At 38.5% G+C, this 18,509-nt stretch overlaps 1 protein-coding gene and 1 long non-coding RNA gene across 9 annotated transcripts in view; both read right to left on the bottom strand.

Moving 5' to 3' along the window:
• KTN1 (kinectin 1) overlaps positions 1–18,509 on the bottom strand; it is an 86,225-nt gene that overhangs the window by 22,085 nt on the left and 45,631 nt on the right. For 7 of the 8 annotated variants that reach the window (XM_039319552.1, XM_039319548.1, XM_039319544.1 and 4 more), the window contains 6 exons: positions 16,415–16,452; positions 16,209–16,299; positions 15,151–15,219; positions 3,089–3,123; positions 2,372–2,462; positions 890–958 (listed from right to left, as the gene is read on the bottom strand). In XM_039319552.1, the coding sequence (XP_039175486.1) occupies positions 890–958; positions 2,372–2,462; positions 3,089–3,123; positions 15,151–15,219; positions 16,209–16,299; positions 16,415–16,452 (393 nt within the window). The remainder of the gene's footprint in view (positions 1–889; positions 959–2,371; positions 2,463–3,088; positions 3,124–15,150; positions 15,220–16,208; positions 16,300–16,414; positions 16,453–18,509) is intronic. The other variant, XM_039319549.1, reaches the window with a different exon arrangement.
• On the bottom strand, positions 3,275–11,011 carry LOC120297200. The gene is made up of 2 exons (XR_005553722.1): positions 9,411–11,011; positions 3,275–5,179 (listed from the first exon to the last, which is right to left on the bottom strand). It is a non-coding gene; the product is annotated as an uncharacterized LOC120297200 (long non-coding RNA).

Raw genomic sequence — 18,509 nt, 5'->3', positions numbered from 1 at the left:
ATCCAGTTTTCCCTCCTCTGTGATTTTTGGAAGCAGTGTATTAAGAATGATAGGCCTATATCCTACCACCAAACAATTTTATTTAATATAGCCTGGTGTCCGACATGAACTTACATTCCAAGGGTAACCCTTAAGCACAGCTTAGCTTAGAGTACAAATTCTCTGCCTGATCACATTAACTAGTAACTGGAGTACTGTGCCATCCTCAGAATGTCAATAATATTTTAATGTATGTAATCTTCTACATAAAAGATATAGTATAGATTCTAGCTGGCCTTTGGGTGGGATATAGTAAAGCAAGATGTGATAACAGATTTCAAATTAGAGTAGCAACATTACAATCCAAAAGTTTCAAGTAAAATCCTCCAGACACACAAAAAATATTTTTATAAATCAAATATATAGACCAGGGGTCCCCAACCCCCGTCCGTGGACCTGCACCAGGCCACAGCATGCCAGCAACTGGGCCGCACAAACAAGCAAAGCCCCATCCGTGGAATGCATGCAGCACACGAAACCATGCTCTCTCTGGTCCACAGAAAAATCTTTCTCCACAGAAGCAGTCTCTGGTGCCCAAAAGGTTGGGGGCCTCTGATACAGACTACTTAACTGATGGTAACTTTGGGTAGTGTACAAGATAAGAACAATCAAAACAATGTAAAACAAAGGAAACTGGTATTCCCACAGGGGACTTATTTCCTAACCTAGCATCTGGAGGCAAAGCCAGATCTTCAAAGCTAATATAAAAGAATACATTGTCATGGCATCACAATTCTCCAGTGGGATACTGATATGATTGGCAGGATACTAGTAGATGGAAAACATTATACTTATAATCACCAGCAATCAATTTGAAGATTTTTTTTAAAAAAGTTCTGATAAGACATACCTGTTCAGTTTGTACTTTCTGAAGATTTTCAACTTCATTTTTCAGGGATAAGTTGTCTGTTCTTAATGTCTTTACAAACAAAACAGTTTCTATATTGAAGAGTTGCAATATTGCTACTTATCTTTAAATAATAATAATAATAATAATTAATTAAATTATATGCTGCCCAGCTCTCAGTGACACTGGCCAGTTTATAAATTATTTAAAACATTAAAACTAGACATTAAAAACTACAAGAAACAATAAGAGTAAAAATGGCAGGATGACGACTGTGGGAAATAAAACAACTTGGATCAAAGTCATCTTCAGCAAAGGCCTAGATCAAGGGTAGGCAACCTTGGCTGTTTTATGACTCGTGGACTTCAACTCCCAGAATTCTGGGAGTTGAAGTCCACGAGTCATAAAACAGCCAAGGTTGCCTACCCCTGGCCTAGATGAAGAGCCATGCTTTCAAGTCCCTTGGAAACATCAGTAGGGTGGGGGCCATCTTGGGGGAACCTCATTCCAGAGGACAGGCATTGCGACAGAAAAGATATCCTTCTTCAGTCCCCATAGAGCAATGGTTCCCAACCTTTTCTATATCCTGCATCCCTAGAACGCTTCTGATATATTCTCGTACCCCTTACAAAAGTTCCAAATAACAGCAACGAATTATGCATATATACTATAATTTTGAAAACCAAGTTTTCGCACCCCCTGGAATATCGTCTCACACCCCTCGTTGGGAACCCCTGCCATAGAGAGTGTTACTTAAACACACCAATCCTGCCAGACTGAATTGGTCAAGCAGATATAATGGAACATAGATACACCCTCAAAAATAACAATAAATTTAATATAAATTTAATTAAATGTGAAATGTAAATCCTCAGTACGGTTTTGACAACCTTTTATATTATTATTATTATTATTATTATTATTATTATTATTATTACTACTACTACTACTAGTAGTAGTAGTAGTAGTAGAAGTAGTATTTATCATCATCACCAGAATAATATTCTAATATAGAAGAATGCTTTACAATTTTTCCCTGAACTCTTCAAGACATACCAGTGCTTGGCACACATATCAAAGATTAAATATGTGTACCACAAGGGATCATGAATGACACCTTCATATTTACGCATTCCAGCTTGACAGTCTAAACTGCAACTCAATGACACAGTATCAAATGGCACACTGATGTCTTCAATACAAAAATCTCTGAAGGCCTAATCCTATTCCAGCATAAAGAATAATGACATGTCTTAATTCTCTTGGCAGAAAAGAGGGGATGGGAATAAAAGAAGAGATTAGTTATCTGTAAATGCAATTCTTTGAGTAGTCATCTGTGGATACATATATGTGAGTTATGTGTCACACAGAAGTTCATTCCAAACCCTACAAAATCCTCCACATATACTATGCAATTTGGCATGGCTAGCTGAAGTATATGAAATCTTACACAAGTAATCCATGTGACATTCATAAAGTCATTACCTTTAATTCGTCCTCCTTATTTGCCATTTCTATGAGCCCAGTTTCAAGGAGTTCTTCAACCGTCTTTATTTTGTCATCCTTATCTGAAATACTGAAGCAGAGAACATGTACATTGACAACTATTCAAAACTGGTTAAAATAATCAGGATGGTAACTATGCACATTTCCTCAAGGAACGTTTACCACTGAACAGTCTTAACAGAACCAGCTGTAACATAGCCTTAATTCCTCAGAATATTACTTCATCCAGAAAGCTCCTTCCCATCCTACTTTCTCAAGTTCTTTTGGAGACTCACACTTAACTTTGTGAAGGTGGATGGAAGTAATGATGTTGCCTTTCTGATGTCTTTCCTTCTTGTTTATTGTGAGGAGGGGAAGAGAATTGGATTTTATTTTCTTTTTTTCACCAATTATCTTAAGCCTATTTTAGATATACATGAGGCTATTTTTACATCTGAAAATAAGAAAAAAATTGTGCAGCTGGAATTTGAAAGCATTATCAGTATAATATTGGGGGATGCAAACTTAAATTTCAGCAGCCACAATTTACCAATTTCTGCTTTGCACAGAAATGTCAAGGATGGAATTTCAGAACATCTCTATGCCAAGCCCTATATTTCAGAAATCTGTGGCAGATTTATACCAAATCTATAGAGATTTATACCAAGGTAAAATTGAAAAATGATTAGGAGGTCATTTACTTCCCCCATTCCTTACCTTCTTTCCAGTTGCTCCAACAATTCTTTGTTAGCCTAATAAGTAAGAAACAAAGCAATAAATGTTAGCCTACAACTTTCATCCTAAGATATTCAGCTGCTTGGAATCTAAATGTTTACATTCACTTAAAGCCATGACACAAAACCCACCCCAGATATTTCAATATCATTAGCTGAGCATTCTAACGGAGTCTGCCACTGATTTGTTAAGAAGAGGGGGCAGCGCAGGGAGGGAAAAGGGCAGTTTTGTGGTAATCTAAAAAATAAAGATAGTCTGTTTCTTTCACTTTTTCTTTTCTGGTGTTTGTCTAGAACCAAGCTAGTTGAGAGATGAAAGTAAAGTTCTTGATGTTCTTGGAGTTTGGCTGTTTGCTTGCACAATGTTCCACTACCAACTGGATATCATAAGAGTGCAGAAATTAGAGTCATCGATGCCACCAGTAACAGTGTGCAAATCTGCCCTTTCTCGGGTCTTCCTCAATTATACTCTTGCCCATATGCAAAACTGAGTTGCAAACTTTGTGGTACCTGACTTAGTTCTTCTGTCTCTATAATATAATAAGGCCATTGTGAGAGAATCTTTCCTTGGCACTGCTCCCTACACTATCTTGCTATCTTTCACGACTGCAATTCTAAATTTTATCAATCTTTAAAAAAAAAAAAATTCAAGACGTTAAAAATTAGCAGAGATCTACTCTGAGCCTTCTCTAGCACTTCTTTGAATACAATCCATTTCTTATTGTAGTGATAATAATTACAACAACAAAATAGATTAACTGAAATTACTGGTGTCCAAAAATTGTCATTCAATCCAGCGATAAGGCTGATCTAGGTATTCTTCAAGCCACATACCTTTCTAATTCATCAAAGCAGATATTTAATTACTTAAAATGTATTTATTCAGCTGCCCATCTTACAAACGTGATTCTGAGTTGCTAGAAAGAATTAAAAATACAAAATACAATATACACATGTAATTTTTTAAAAAAATCCCACCCAACTAAAATGGCTCCCCAAAACACCCTACATTAATAATGTGGGTTCAGTGACTCTCTTGACTCCAAATATTTGAAAATGTTTCCTAATTTTCATTTCTGCAGAAATCTGAAAACAAAACGCAGACTGTTATATGGCTCTATATGAAGCCTCACAATACATTCTTCTTCCACGCACTTCTATAATTTTGTATTCAGACTATTACATACTGAGAGAATATGGTTTTATGTTTCCTGTAATATGTATTTTTAATTACATATTTTAAAAATATTTTCTCCCTTTAGAATGTTTTTCTGAAACCTCTGTTTTCCATAATTATCCGCAAGACACCAGAGAACTTCAGTTATTAAATAAATAAGAAACAAAAATTAGAGTATGAGGGAAACAACAGCAAGTTTTCAAGTGTAGGGAAAACCTTTCATATACAGTAATATATTCCAGATTCAGTGTAGGGGAGGGTTGCCTTTAGTAGCACCACTACTAGTTAATAAAGACCATATTTCTCTTTCCCTTTTTACTAGTTGTAGTCTTTTACAATTTTGATCAAACAAATAATGAGAATTATTCCAAATAGTAGCAATTTGTTTCATAAATTGAAGTGTTCCCTAGTAAGTAGAATTCTATCGTAACATACAACATTATTTAATATTATATTTTTCTTGATGAAAGAAACTCAGAAGATTTTACAACATATTTGATGTGTACCAAGTATCCTATACTATTTATACAAAATCAACAATAACCAATTGCATGCCATCAAGTCAGTATTAACTCTTTAGCAAACATGTAGACAGATTTTTTCTAGGATGACCTATCCCCAACCTGACACTGAGATCTTTCAGGAGGGAACCCATGCATTCCATAGTGATTGAAACGCCTACATGTTCTGCATAAGAAGCAATCAATAATAAGCACCTAGATCTTTGGTCCATTTCAGCTTCAGCTATTTTCAGTCAACAATCTTTTAAAATCAAATCATCACAGATCCTTTAACATGGGTGGGCACTCCAGATATTCTGAACTACAACTCCAATATCTCTCCTCAGGTATGTTTGCATATTTACCATATAATAGCCAAGTAGTTTATAGTTTAGCACTGTGGAGAGATGAAAAGCATTATTGAAAAATAGTTTCAAAAGTGTGAGGTTAAATAAAAACAGATGTAAATAAAAGTTTTTCCCCTTTATGGATTACTGCCTTGTCGTGGCGAAGGGGCTTGCGTAACTCAATGAAGCTATAAGCTATGCCGTGCAGGGCCACCCAAGACGGACAGGTTATAGCAGAGAGTTCTGACAAAATGTGATCCACTGGAGAAGGAAATGGCAAACCACTCCAGTATCTTTGCCATGAAAACCCCATGGACAGTACTAAAAGGCAAAAAGATATGACGCTGGAAGATGAGCCCCTCAGGTCAGAAGGTGTCCAATATGCTACTGGGGAAGAGCAGAGGGCTAGTACTAGTAGCGCCAGAAAGAATGAAGCGACTGGGCCAAAGCCGAAAGGACGCTCAGCTGTGGATATATCTGGTGGTGAAAGGAAAGTCCGATGCTGTAAAGATTTTTTCTCCATAGGAACCTGGAATGTAAGATCCATGAATCAAGGCAAGCTAGACGTAGTCAAAAAAGAGATGACAAGACTGAACATCGACATCTTAGGAATCAGCGAACTACAATGGACAGGAATGGGTGAATTTAACTCAGATGACCATCAGGTATACTACTGTGGGCAAGAATCCCTCAGAAGAAATGGAGTAGCCTTCATAGTCAATAAAAGAATAGGAAAAGCAATACTGGGATACAATCCTCAAAATGACAGAATGATCTCTATTCGAATCCAAGGCAAACCATTCAATATCACAGTAGTCCAAATCTATGCACCAACCACTGGTGCTGAAGAGGATGAAATTGACCGGTTCTATGAAGCCCTATAGCACCTTATAGAATTAACACCCAAAAATGATGTCCTTATCATCATGGGGGATTGGAATGCTAAGGTAGGAAGCCAAAAGATAACCGGAATAACAGGCAAGTTTGGCCTTGGAGTACAAAATGAAGCAGGGCACAGGCTAATAGAATTTTGTCAAGAGAATACGATGGTCATAACAAACACTCTTTTCCAACAACCAAGAGACGGCTCTACACATGGACATCACCAGACGGTCAACATAGAAATCAGATTGACTATGTGCTCTGCAGCCAAAGATGGAGAAGCTCTATACAGTCAGTAAAAACAAGACCAGGAGCTGACTGTGGCTCAGATCATGAGCTTCTCGTTGCAAAATTTAGGCTTAAATTGAAAAAAGTAGGGAAAAGCACTAGGCCACTCAGGTATGAACTAAATCATATTCCTGATGAATATACAGTAGAGGTGACAAATAGATTTAAGGAACTGGATCTGATAGACAGAGTGCCTGAAGAACTATGGATGGAAGTTCGCAACATTGTACAAGAGGTAGCAACTAAAACCATCCCAAAGAAAAAGAAATGCAAGAAAGCAAAATGGCTGTCTGAGGAAGCTTTGCAAATAGCTGAGGAAAGAAGGGAAGCGAAAGGCAAAGGAGAAAGAGAAAGATACACCCAATTGAATGCAGAATTCCAGAGAGTAGCTAGAAGAGATAAGAATGCCTTCTTAAATGAACAGTGCAAAGAAATAGAAGAAAACAACAGAATAGGGAGGACCAGAGATCTCTTCAAGAAAATTGGAGATATGAAGGGAACGTTTCATGCAAAGATGGGCATGATAAAGGACCAAAATGGCAGAGACCTAACAGAGGCAGAAGAGATTAAGAAGAGATGGCAAAACTACACAGAAGAACTATACAAGAATGAGCTTAACATCCCAGATAACCACAATGAGATGGTCATTGACCTCGAACCAGACATCCTAGAATGTGAAGTGAAATGGGCCTTAGAAAATCTGAGCAACAACAAAGCTAGTGGAGGTGACAGTATTCCAGCTGAGCTATTCAAAATCTTAAAAGACGATGCAGTAAAAGTGCTACACTCAATTTGCCAGCAAATTTGGAAAACTCAACAGTGGCCACAGGATTGGAAAAGGTCAGTTTACATTCCAATTCCAAAGAAAGGCAATGCCAAAGAATGTTCAAACTATCGCACCATTGCACTCATTTCACATGCTAGTAAAGTTATGCTTAAAATCCTACAAGCTAGACTCCAGCAGTATGTGGATCGAGAACTACCAGAAGTACAGGCAGGATTTCGAAGAGGCAGAGGAACTAGAGATCAAATTGCCAACATACGCTGGATCATGGAGAAAGCTAGGGAGTTCCAGAAAAACATCTACTTCTGCTTCATTGACTATGCAAAAGCCTTTGATTGTGTGGATCACAACAAATTGTGGCAAGTTCTTAAAGAGATGGGAGTACCAGACCATCTCATTTGTCTCTTGAGAAACCTATATGTGGGTCAAGAAGCAACAGTGAGAACTGGACACGGAACCACTGATTGGTTCAAAATTGGAAAAGGAGTCCGGCAAGGCTGTATACTGTCGCCTGCCTATTTAACTTATATGCAGAGCACATCATGAGAAAGGCAGGGCTAGATGAATCAAAAGTTGGAATTAAGATTGCCGGGAGAAATATCAACAACCTAAGATATGCAGATGATACCACTCTGATGGCAGAAAGTGAAGAGGAACTAAAGAGCCTCTTGATGCGGGTGAAGAAGGAGAGTGCAAAAGTTGGCTTGAAACTCAACATTAAGAAAACCAAAATCATGGCATCCGGCCCTCTCAATTCCTGGCAAATAGATGGGGAAGAAATGGAGGTAGTGACAGATTTTATTTTTCTGGGCTCAAAGATCACCTCAGATGGGGACTGCAGCCAAGAAATTAAAAGACGCTTGCTCCTGGGGAGGAAAGCTATGGCAAATCTAGGCAGCATTCTAAAAAGCAGAGACATCACCCTGCCAACAAAAGTGCGTATAGTCCAGGCCATGGTTTTCCCAGTTGCAATGTATGGCTGTGAAAGTTGGACCATAAGAAAGGCTGAGCACAAAAGAATTGAGGCCTTTGAACTATGGTGCTGGAGAAGACTCCTGCGAGTCCTTGGACTGCAAGGCGTTCAAACCGGTCAGTCCTAGAAGAGATCAACCCCGACTGCTCCTTAGAAGGCCAGATCCTGAAGTTGAAACTCAAGTACTTTGGCCACCTAATGAGAAGGAAGGATTCACTGGAGAAGAGCCTAATGCTGGGAAAGATTGAGGGCAATAGAAGAAGGGGACGACAGAGAATGAGATGGCTGGATGGAGTCACTGAAGCAGTAGGTGTGAATTTAAATGGACTCCAGAAGATGGTAGAGGACAGGAAGACCTGGAGGAACGTTGTCCATGGGGTCGCGATGGGTCGGACACGACTTCGCAATTAACAACAAATAAAAGTTTTAGAGAGGACACTCCTTCTTAAGAAAAATCCCACAGTTGAAAGAAAAGGAACAGGTACCTTTCATTCCTAGTAGAAAAAGGAATTTCATAATAAAGCTGATGTACCATTTTCCTACTTAAAGGAGGATATCCTTATCTGAAATTACAATGATCCCCAAAAATTTTTGACTGACTCTCTAAGCAAACGTACAGACAAAGTACTACTTATTGTAAAGCTCTTCTCCTGCAAGAAATGTCAATTTTGATTTGTGAATTAAAAGAGTTGTACTCTTCTTCCTTTGTAAGGCACAATATACTTACCTCAACAAAGCTCAGCCTAGTCTGAGGATCATGTTGCTACCCTGCATATAATACCGAGGGGACATTAGTAGAGAAGGTAGTCAAGCTGCTAGCAAGATGTACTGAAGAGTAGATGAACCAAATAATATAACTGTAAGCTTCCATGTACTGGGCTAGTCACTGAACAAGTTGAAGGAGGCCTTGACATGATTTATTGATTGATGAAAGATGTGACTGATTATTCTAACATTGTTGAGGTCTCCCTCATGAGTTTAGATCAGAATTGCAGAGCCCTAGCCTGATTACTTTGAGTTCCAAGAAGGCTATAATTTTTAATGACTCTGACAGCATCCAACAAGCTAAGCCTTGTGTCCCCTACACAAGTCTCCTAATCCCCAAAGGCTGGCATTGGCAAGTAGTATGGGTGAAAAAGCATACAATCTTTTCAAGGGCCTTAGACATCCATGACATAAAAGACTTTCAAATGAGATCTTGGTGGAATAAAATGACTTGGTCCAGTTGCTTCTCCTCTCAATAAGGAAAATGATGCCTACTGTAGGGAGTATGAGTGAGTCCTGGCCCATGGAACTGAGCCTTAGAGATGATCTAGGACTGCTGAATTTCAACCATTTGGCATGCATCACTGACCTGATTAATTCTTGTAAGGGAGGAGGGCCAAGCCTGCCAGAATACTTCAGCTTTGTTTCCAGAAGCTGCAGGCATTAAGCAGGGGCATCTGCCTCTTCTCCCAGTTGATGCAGAAGTCAAGGTATGATAAGCAACAGACTATCTTGCTCACTCTGTTAAAGAATGAGAACAGAGGAGAAGCCAATCTAAATAGCAGTAGATTTGAATTTTGTCCTAAGAGAGACACTACACATGCTACAAGGATCTTTATGTTGCCATACCAAATGGGAGAGCAGTATTTTGAGAATAATGGCCCAGTTCAAATCTCGAAAACTTCCAGAAGATGGGTAAATGAACATACAAACATGATTCTTGGAAATAAAAGAAAGCTAGCCAAAAGAATGGAACTCCAGGTTGCCACATGGAACTTACTGCCAGTGGGAATGATTCTATGACTTTGATAGCAAATAGATGGTTGATGGCTTGAAGCATCAGTAGGTGCTTTCTGGCATTTCAGGGAAAAACTTCATTAGCTATGTCACTGTACAAAACACTAGGTGCCTGAATATTAGAACAGTAGCACTAGGCAAATAAGCCAAGTCTGCCCACCACCAGACCATTGGTGATCTTGATATGTGGTGTCCATTTATAAAGAATGACCCTTAGATTCCTGCTGCTTCAGCTGATAATCTGACTCATGCCAATGAATTCTAGATCCTTGTGTAACTTTGGTTTTGGATAGGAAATGAAGGGAAGTGACCTTAGGCTAAGCAAGTTGCTATCTACTCTTCTTGTAGAAACAGCTGGAAAGGTTTCCTTGTTGCCCTTGTTTTCAGCCAAGTTATCATCTAATGATTTTCAAAAGAGTTTTCACCAAAAATGATGAAAGTTAATAGCAACTTCGACTGATTATTTATTATTTGATTTATACCTTGTCTTTCTCCTGTGGAAAGCACTCAAGGCAGCTAACAAATGTTAAAACAAAAACAGAATACAGAAATTTAACAAACTGATTCAGAAAACAATGAAATAAATAGCAAAATCATCTAATAAATTAAAATGCTATTACTGTGTGCCAAAAAGATGAGTCTCCGAAAGAGGTGGCATCTTCAAGAGGCCCCTCTACTGATCTTAATAACTAGGGAGATTAATAACCAGAGGTTTAGTCTGCCTTGGTGACCCTGCTCAATACACCTGCAGAGGAAATATTTGCTGCAGGGTTTGAGGCTACAGGAAATACTTCAGCCACTCTTGGAACTAAAAGTAGACCATCCAGGAAATATGTGCTCACATACTTCCTTCTCCACTGGCTATGCGATTTCTGATGTCTTTGAAAGCTTTTTTAGATTGAAAAAGTGAAATCCTCAAAGGATTCTTCTTTGCTGGGCTTCAAGATACGTCTTCTTCTTCTGGGTGTCCTCAAAGGCGGTTGTTGCCATGTGCGCTTGACTTTCTGACCAATTTCTTTGGGGGGTTCTCAATTCCCCTAAGAGATTGAAAATATATCACTCCCTTACATGGGGTGAGCACCATGATGTAAAAAAGATGTTGAGACTCTAGAGAAGAGCAACAAAGATGATTAGGGACTTGGAGGCTAAAGCATATCAGGAACGGCTGCTGGAATTGGGTATGTCTAGTTTAATGAAGAGAAGGACGAGGAGTGACACGATAGCACTGTTCCAATATCTCAGGGGTTGCCACAGAGAAGAGGAAGTCAATCTATTCTCCAAAGCGCCTGAAGGCAGGACAAGAAGCAACGGGTGGAAACTAATCAAGGAGAGAAGCAACCTAGAACTAAGGAGAAACCTCCTGACAGTTAGAACAATTAACCCAGTGGAACAACCTGCCTCCAGAAGCGGTGAATGCTCCAACACTGGAAGTTTTTAAGAAGAGACTGGACAGCCATTTGTCTGAAATGGTATAGGGTTACCTGCCTGAAGAGAGGGTTGGCCTTGATGACCTCCAAGGTCCCTTCCAACATCATCATCATCATCATCATCATCATCATCATCATCATTATTATTATTATTATTATTTTGGATCATCGCACAGTCAGCCAGATGTTCAGACTGGATTTGGCATTTTGTCTACCTATCGAGTCCTTACCCAGGACCTGGGATAGGCAGATATGGATGTTTGATGGTATTACAGGTATCGTCGCAGGATGGAAGCAGTTCCTAGTAAGGCCACCTTTTGCAATTGACTAATAGCAAATTTATCAATGCCAATGGTGTTCAAGTGGTGCTCCAGTTGTTTTGGGATTGCACCCAAGGAGACTATTACTATTGGTACTACCCTTGCTTGCTTTTGCCACAGTCTTTCTATTTCTATTTGTAGGTCTTTCTTCTTATTATTGTTGTTGTTGTTGTTGTTGTTGTCACATGATCCTGGGATACTGCAACTGTCATAAATATGAGTCAGTTGCCAAATATTTGAATTTTGATCACAACTACCACCTCTTCATAATTGTTAAAAAATACTTTGGGCAAGAGGGAAGGAGACCTACTTGGAAAGGCCATCAGGTCATCTGAAGAAGTCATAGTTTGGAGGATCAGTCCCTGAGAATGGTGCCCCCTATCACTGAAAACTCTCCTGATATGTCCAAGAAAAGTGATGGACATCCTGGGCTATTAGAAAAAGTAATAAGAAAGAAAGAAATAGAAAAAAATGAAGTTGAGTGATATAGGATAAAGGTTAGCTGGAAACTCTTGTAATGACCTGGTTACTACAGCAGGCAAGACCAAGGAAGTGGCTGGGAAGTTGTTGTATATTATTACAGGGCTACAAATTTCTTTGGCCTCCCATTGAAGCAAGAAAAGAAGCATCAAGGACACTCTCAGCCATAATAGGAATCAAAATTATAACATGCAATAATGTTCATTTTTACTCTATCAGGATAAAAGTTCTAAGAAATCAATGCAAAAAGGTCAAAAGCAGCATGTGCTTTCATAAAGGTTCCCTTCAAATTAGATAGTGGTAGCATTTCTAGCTGTCATTGCTTTTAGATCAGACCTTAGAAGAGAAGAGGCATGGGATAAAATAGCCTATTATGAGGAACATCAAAAAAAAATATTATGACTCAACATGTCTGCCTCTATTCCAAGCCTCTTTGTGTCAAAACAAGTCTAAATCTTTCTCCCATTGAAAGGCAAAAGGTACATGCCTATCTCTGTCCATCTCCACCCATCACTGCCCTCTTGGCTACCCTGCACTCTGTCACTTTTGCTGCCCTCTGCTCCTACAGCCCTGCCATCCCCCAGCTGACCACCTTCTTCACCCCCAACTGCCGATGAGGCATGCCTAACCTTTCTGAAGGAGCTGTTGGCCACATGCAGCCTTCTTGCAAAGCAGCTTCTTGAGAAGGTCATGCACAATTTGAAGAAGAGTGTGCACAGCATCAGAAGGCAACTGAGACTGCTAAAGGTTCCAGGTCTCTACTTCAGCCTCAGTACTGTCAAGACCACCATTGCTGCTAAAGAGTGTCCCTGTACAGGATGGCCAAAAGAGCAGAGATTGGGGGGGGGGAACATAGGTAGGTGGGGGGAGTTCAAGAGGAATTCTCTAAATGTATATTGCTCATTTTAGAAAAGTTTGAATTTTGAAGAACAGTTGTTTCAAATACTTTATTCAAAAATGAAAGATTATTCTGCATTAAAATGGGAAATACATTTATTTCTCCTTGAAGACCACTTTCAACAGTATCATATATACCACTAAAGGCTCTTCAGCATCTAAAAATGCCACCATGGGCTCTGTTGATAATAGGCAAGAAAAACTCAAATCTAATGTTTTTAGCAAGGTCACTCAGCAAGTTCACTCTCAACTAAACATGCCTTGTTTAATCTCTCAGCCCATCTACCAACCATGTATATAAAAACTAATGGTTGACAGCATGGAAAGTTATATTACACAAATAATCTTCTGGAAATGAATTAATGGTTCCATTTGAATGCTTTCCAATCCTATGTTTTTTATTAGGATAAAGTGTTTAAAAGGAAGCATGAGTAAGATAATAAAGCATTTTACAAGCCTGACACTGTTTGTAAACATCTAGCCAACCTAAAACATTCATTGAACAACAACACACTTTCATATATATAGAAACAAAATGTGAAACAGACCCGGGTACCTATTCTGTTTTCCCATAATTGCTTTTGTAGCAACACTACAAGATCCTATAACATCATTCACCGCATCAGAAGTTCATACTTCTGTTTATCTCATTCAGAAAATTGATAGCAGAAATAGCATTATGCAAAACCTATTTGGGGAACACTTTAGGTCCCTGCTAAACTCTCTTTACTTAAGTTGGGGTTCTTTGTATAAAGGAATTACAAAAGTGATTCTATCAGAAGACCAGAGCTCTGCGTGTCTCCCAAAAGTCCAAATTCCAGAACCACAACCATAAAGGTAAATAAAACTGGCCACCCCCATGTGAGACCCAGAGCAGCCTTCCTCATAGCTGAACTAAACAAGCCTTCCTTCTCCTGGTTCAATCCTAGTATGCACTTTCATGCCAAACTAGGGAGAAGAGGAGGAGAAAGAGGGTGACAAATTGGGTATCTCATCAACCTTGGTTATCTACAAGTTATTGTCTCTGTGGCCAGATATTAAATTCAGTGTCTCTTTTTTATACAAGTTCCATTGAAGCGACAAGCCAGTGGTGGAAGAGAGAAAAATAAAAGTGGAGGAGAAAAAACATAAATGAATGAATGAGGATTGGCATTGTGGGATTCCAAATTGTACCATCATTTCTTCTTTTGCATCCATATGTATTTGGGAGGTGTGGGCAGCTATCTGGAAGATGTGCTGAAAGTCTGCTAGGGACATAAGTGTCAATGCTGCTAACATTGGGATGTTCCCGCTTTGACAACTGATGAAAATGCAACCATTTTCTCTATTACTTTAACATGCTTTTTCTTATTTTAGAAATTAGGTGCAGCAGAGGGGGGGGGGGGTGGAATGTAAGCTCAGCTAGCCATAACATAACCGCTGTGGTGGGAACCCAAGGACAAGCTGATAATGTTTTGGCAGCTGTGGAGCTAAGGAGAAAGCCTACCCTTTAAGCTAATAATTTGGGAATGTGATTTATGACAGTTTATTGGGGGTGAGAATTGCACCTTGTTACTTTGTATCAGGGGGAAGGGAATTTAATTGTTGGGTTCTACTATGTAGTGCCGATATTCTGTTTCCTGAATAAAAGATTCTTTAAGGAAAACAATGCCTCAAAGTTCTTTTGATCTATCGGAACCATGACATTAAGGTCAATGAAAATGGAATGGGACAACTTGCCATGGCCAATTCACCATGGCCTATTCCCTGTGGTCAACTCGCCACGAGAAAACTCCCCATGGGACAATTCAATAAATACAAAAGTTGCATTAATTTTGATGGAACCGTCAATCCAGAAATACAAGAGTTATGTGGCCACCAATAATAAAAGTACTTGAATGAAACAATTAATACAGCATTGAATTGTCCCACAATGAGTTGGCCGCAGCAAATGGCCGTGCCGAGTTGTCCCGGACCTCACTGACAAGTACTTGGGGTAACTGATTCATTAGAAAGGGAATACCAATAGCTTTTTACAGTGGATGAGGCTGCTGCTCAGCATGGCAAGCCTGGTATTGTACTGCCATATCCAGACCATGTAATGTTTTTCTATGTCAAAGTAAAACTTAGTAAACATAAACTATTTATTTTGACTAAACAGAGAGTAAACATCCTAAATTATTATTATCTGCAGCAAAGTGTGCCATACCTGCTCAGAGAGGAGAGCTTGCAGTTTCTGAATTTCCAACTGAAAAGTTTTGTTTTGATCCTTTTGATCCTAGAATGTAATTGTCATATCATACTGTTAATCTGGAATTACAAACTTGGGGATGGTTCTTATCATTTTCTTTAAGAGGAATAGTATGAACAAATGAAGAAATGTTAAGTGATTCTTACTGGAACTGGTTTCTATTATCGTCTTGAAAAAAGTAAATTTGGGGGAAAGAAGCATCCAGAGACACAGCTCTTTATATGTAATATCCTCCTATTTCATTCTCTAAACATGATTTAATTTATCCTTAATCTAATGATTTTAAGATTACAATTTTCAAAACTTCCAGGTGGAATGGTCATTGGCAAGTAATTTCAAAGTGGGATTTTTAAAGGACAAACAATGAACTGTTTGTAACTGCAATTTAGCAGAAGTCTATTAACAAGATAGGATACTGCCAAAATGTAGGAAAAATGAAATAAATAATGAAAACAGAAAAGGGGCAAAATAAGATCGAAACTGCTTCACAAAGGGTAAGGACAGCCAACCTGGATTCTAGATATTTCAATTCCCATAACCCCCAAACCTGGTTAATGGACAGGGTTTTGAGAAGTACATAACATTTACTGTGTGACACATTCACATCTCATTTTGATAAAAACACAGGAGATAAAAATACAAAATATGAAATATATAACTTAAAATATTTATAAACAGGAAGCATAGATTAAAGGCATCAGAATGCCTACTCCTGGTTCAGGAACAGGGAAGAAATAAAGAAAACTAATGCTGAAGAACAGACAACATTTAACAACATTGCTACAATCATAAGCTTTTGGGCCATAGACAATAATCCAGACTGAGACCACATTTCAGAATGGACCCCTTAGGTATTTTGATGGAATATGTAATATTGTCCAAAATTTGGAGTCTTCGAGCCAATCGGTCCATAAATAATTTAATTTTGGCTTTCCTGTTTCATTGTTTCCTATTCCTACTGTCAAGGGGTTACTGTCTTTTGTTCCCCTGTAAGACAGCTTTGTGAAATGTAATACCTGAAGTTCCTCCTTTGCATCTGAGGCTTTGGAGTAATGTCCCTGCAGCTGCTCTTCTAGTGCTCTGATTTTGTCATCTTTGATCTGCACACTGAAGGGGAGAAAAAGATTAAAATAAGTTTCGCCCTTGCTCACAAAACCTTGTAATGCAACCCTCCCCATTCCAAGCTAATGCATAATAATCACAGCATCTTCATTAATTTTACCTTTTCTGTATCCTCTCCAGCTCATGAATGGCAACCGCCTAGACGTAAAAAAGATTAGTGCAATTTTTAATGTCACATCACAGCAAAATTCAGCAATTTTACTCACATCCAATTTTTTTAAAGGTCACATTTAGTTTCTGGCTCTGCTTTTCATTCTATGACAAGAAAAGGGATACACATATACTTTGCTTCGCTCTGAGAAAGGACATATTATTTGAAAGGCTATGTTTTCAAAGCATCCTGATCTAACAAGAAAATTACTAAAAATGGCTATTTGTAAATGTTATTTACAATCGTACATGAATAGATTTAAATATCTGAATATTGGTAGCAATGAGATTGGCAAATTGGGTATGTTTAAATCCACATTCGTATCATCTCAAGACATGGAGTCTCGATCTTCATGAGGGGACAGATGCATCTACAGTAGATGTTCTAGCTCACATATAAAGATTTTGTTGTTTTAAACTGGAGAGAGAAGTTATGTACCAAGATTGGTACAAGGAAAGTACAAGTACTCCTCAACTTACGACCACAATTGAGCCCAAAATTCCCGTTGTTAAATGAGATATTTGTTAAGTGAGTTTTGCCCCATTTTACAACATTTCTTGCCACAGTTATTAAGTGAATCACTGCAGTTGTTAAGTTAGTAACACAGCTGTTAAGTGAATCTGGCTTCCCCACTGATTTCGCTTGTTAAAAGGGTGCAAAGGGGGATCACATGACCTTGGGCCACAGCAACAGTCATACGTATGAACAAGTTGCCAAACATCTGGATTTTGATCACATGATCATGGGGATGCTTCAAAGGCTGTGTGAAAAATGGTCATAAGTCACTTTTTTCGGTGCTGTTGAACGGTCATTAAAGGAACTGTTGTAAGTCGAGGACTACCTGTAATCAAAGCAAGAAGAGACTGGGGAAAAATCCAGGGAAGAAACAGAAGGCTTCAGGAATCCATTTTTGTCTACCAAAAATTTCTAGGCAGAAAACTGTTATATTCTTTATTTTGTGGTGGGTTCATATTGTATGTGATACTGTACTGTATGTTTCAAGTCACTTGGAATTTGTTTAAAACAGAAGTTCCTCTAAGTAGGAATAGAGCAATATTATCTTGTCTGCATGGAACCTTATTCTTTACTTTTTCTTCTGTTAGAATTTCTTTTAAGATGCTATGATTTGAACTACTCTGTATTCTTATTTCCTCCTTTACTGAATGTTTTCTCATGATAATACTTAAAAGTTAAAAAGGATTTTTTTTTTCATTCTTCCTTTTGCTTTTTTAAAACTAAGTTTGATTCCATTTATTTCTTTTAAGATAAGACAATCTCTCCAAATGGGGCACCAAAGAAGGCGTTGATTTCCCTATCCATATGCATCAGTGCTATTGAAGCAAGTTCTCTTTTTTCCTTTTTAATGTAAAACCAACAGAAGTGGAACTTCTAATGGAGGCATGGCGAGTTAAACATGTCTCTGTGGAGAGTGGAGACAACTGTGAAAAAGACTGAAGAACCAGGAAGTAGACTCAGTAAGGAGATGACAGATTACCCCTATGTATTCCAGACAGCTGCTCCTCACGAGGATAACAATCTACAGTGAGTTTGAGCAACAATATCTTTTAAAGGACACTAAGCTCAATGACCTTACTTCTAATTTTGGAAATTGCTTATTTTTTATATCCATATGCCAGTACTTTATTATTAGTGGTCTAATTGTGCAGCTTCCAGAATAATCCTAATTTATTTTATTGAGCCAATAGCATGGTGATTTTTCCAAAATTCTGCTCCTGAATTAATAATATTTAGCATTATTAATGGATTAGTCATCACCCTGACTGCCCAGAAAAAGACTATTTACCTGATCATCCCACAGGTGCTTTTTCAAGAGGCAATTGGATTTTCTTGTTTTTCTTTGAAGACATTTCGCTTCTCATTCAAGGAGCTTCTTCAGCTCTGACTGGATGATGGGGAATGGAAGGATTTATATTTCTTGCAGATAGCTGGTCATTTGCATTCTTTTAGAGAATTGTTGAGGCCACTTGGGAGTATCTGTGTCCTCAAAGTCACTTCAGAAGTGCAAATGGGTGTGAAGCCTTCT

The sequence above is a fragment of the Crotalus tigris genome, unplaced genomic scaffold (genome assembly GCF_016545835.1).
Source record: "Crotalus tigris isolate CLP2741 ecotype Arizona unplaced genomic scaffold, ASM1654583v1 scf7180000023598.3388751, whole genome shotgun sequence".
In the NCBI taxonomy this organism is placed as follows: domain Eukaryota; kingdom Metazoa; phylum Chordata; class Lepidosauria; order Squamata; family Viperidae; genus Crotalus; species Crotalus tigris.
This window is presented reverse-complemented; position numbering and strand designations above follow the sequence as displayed.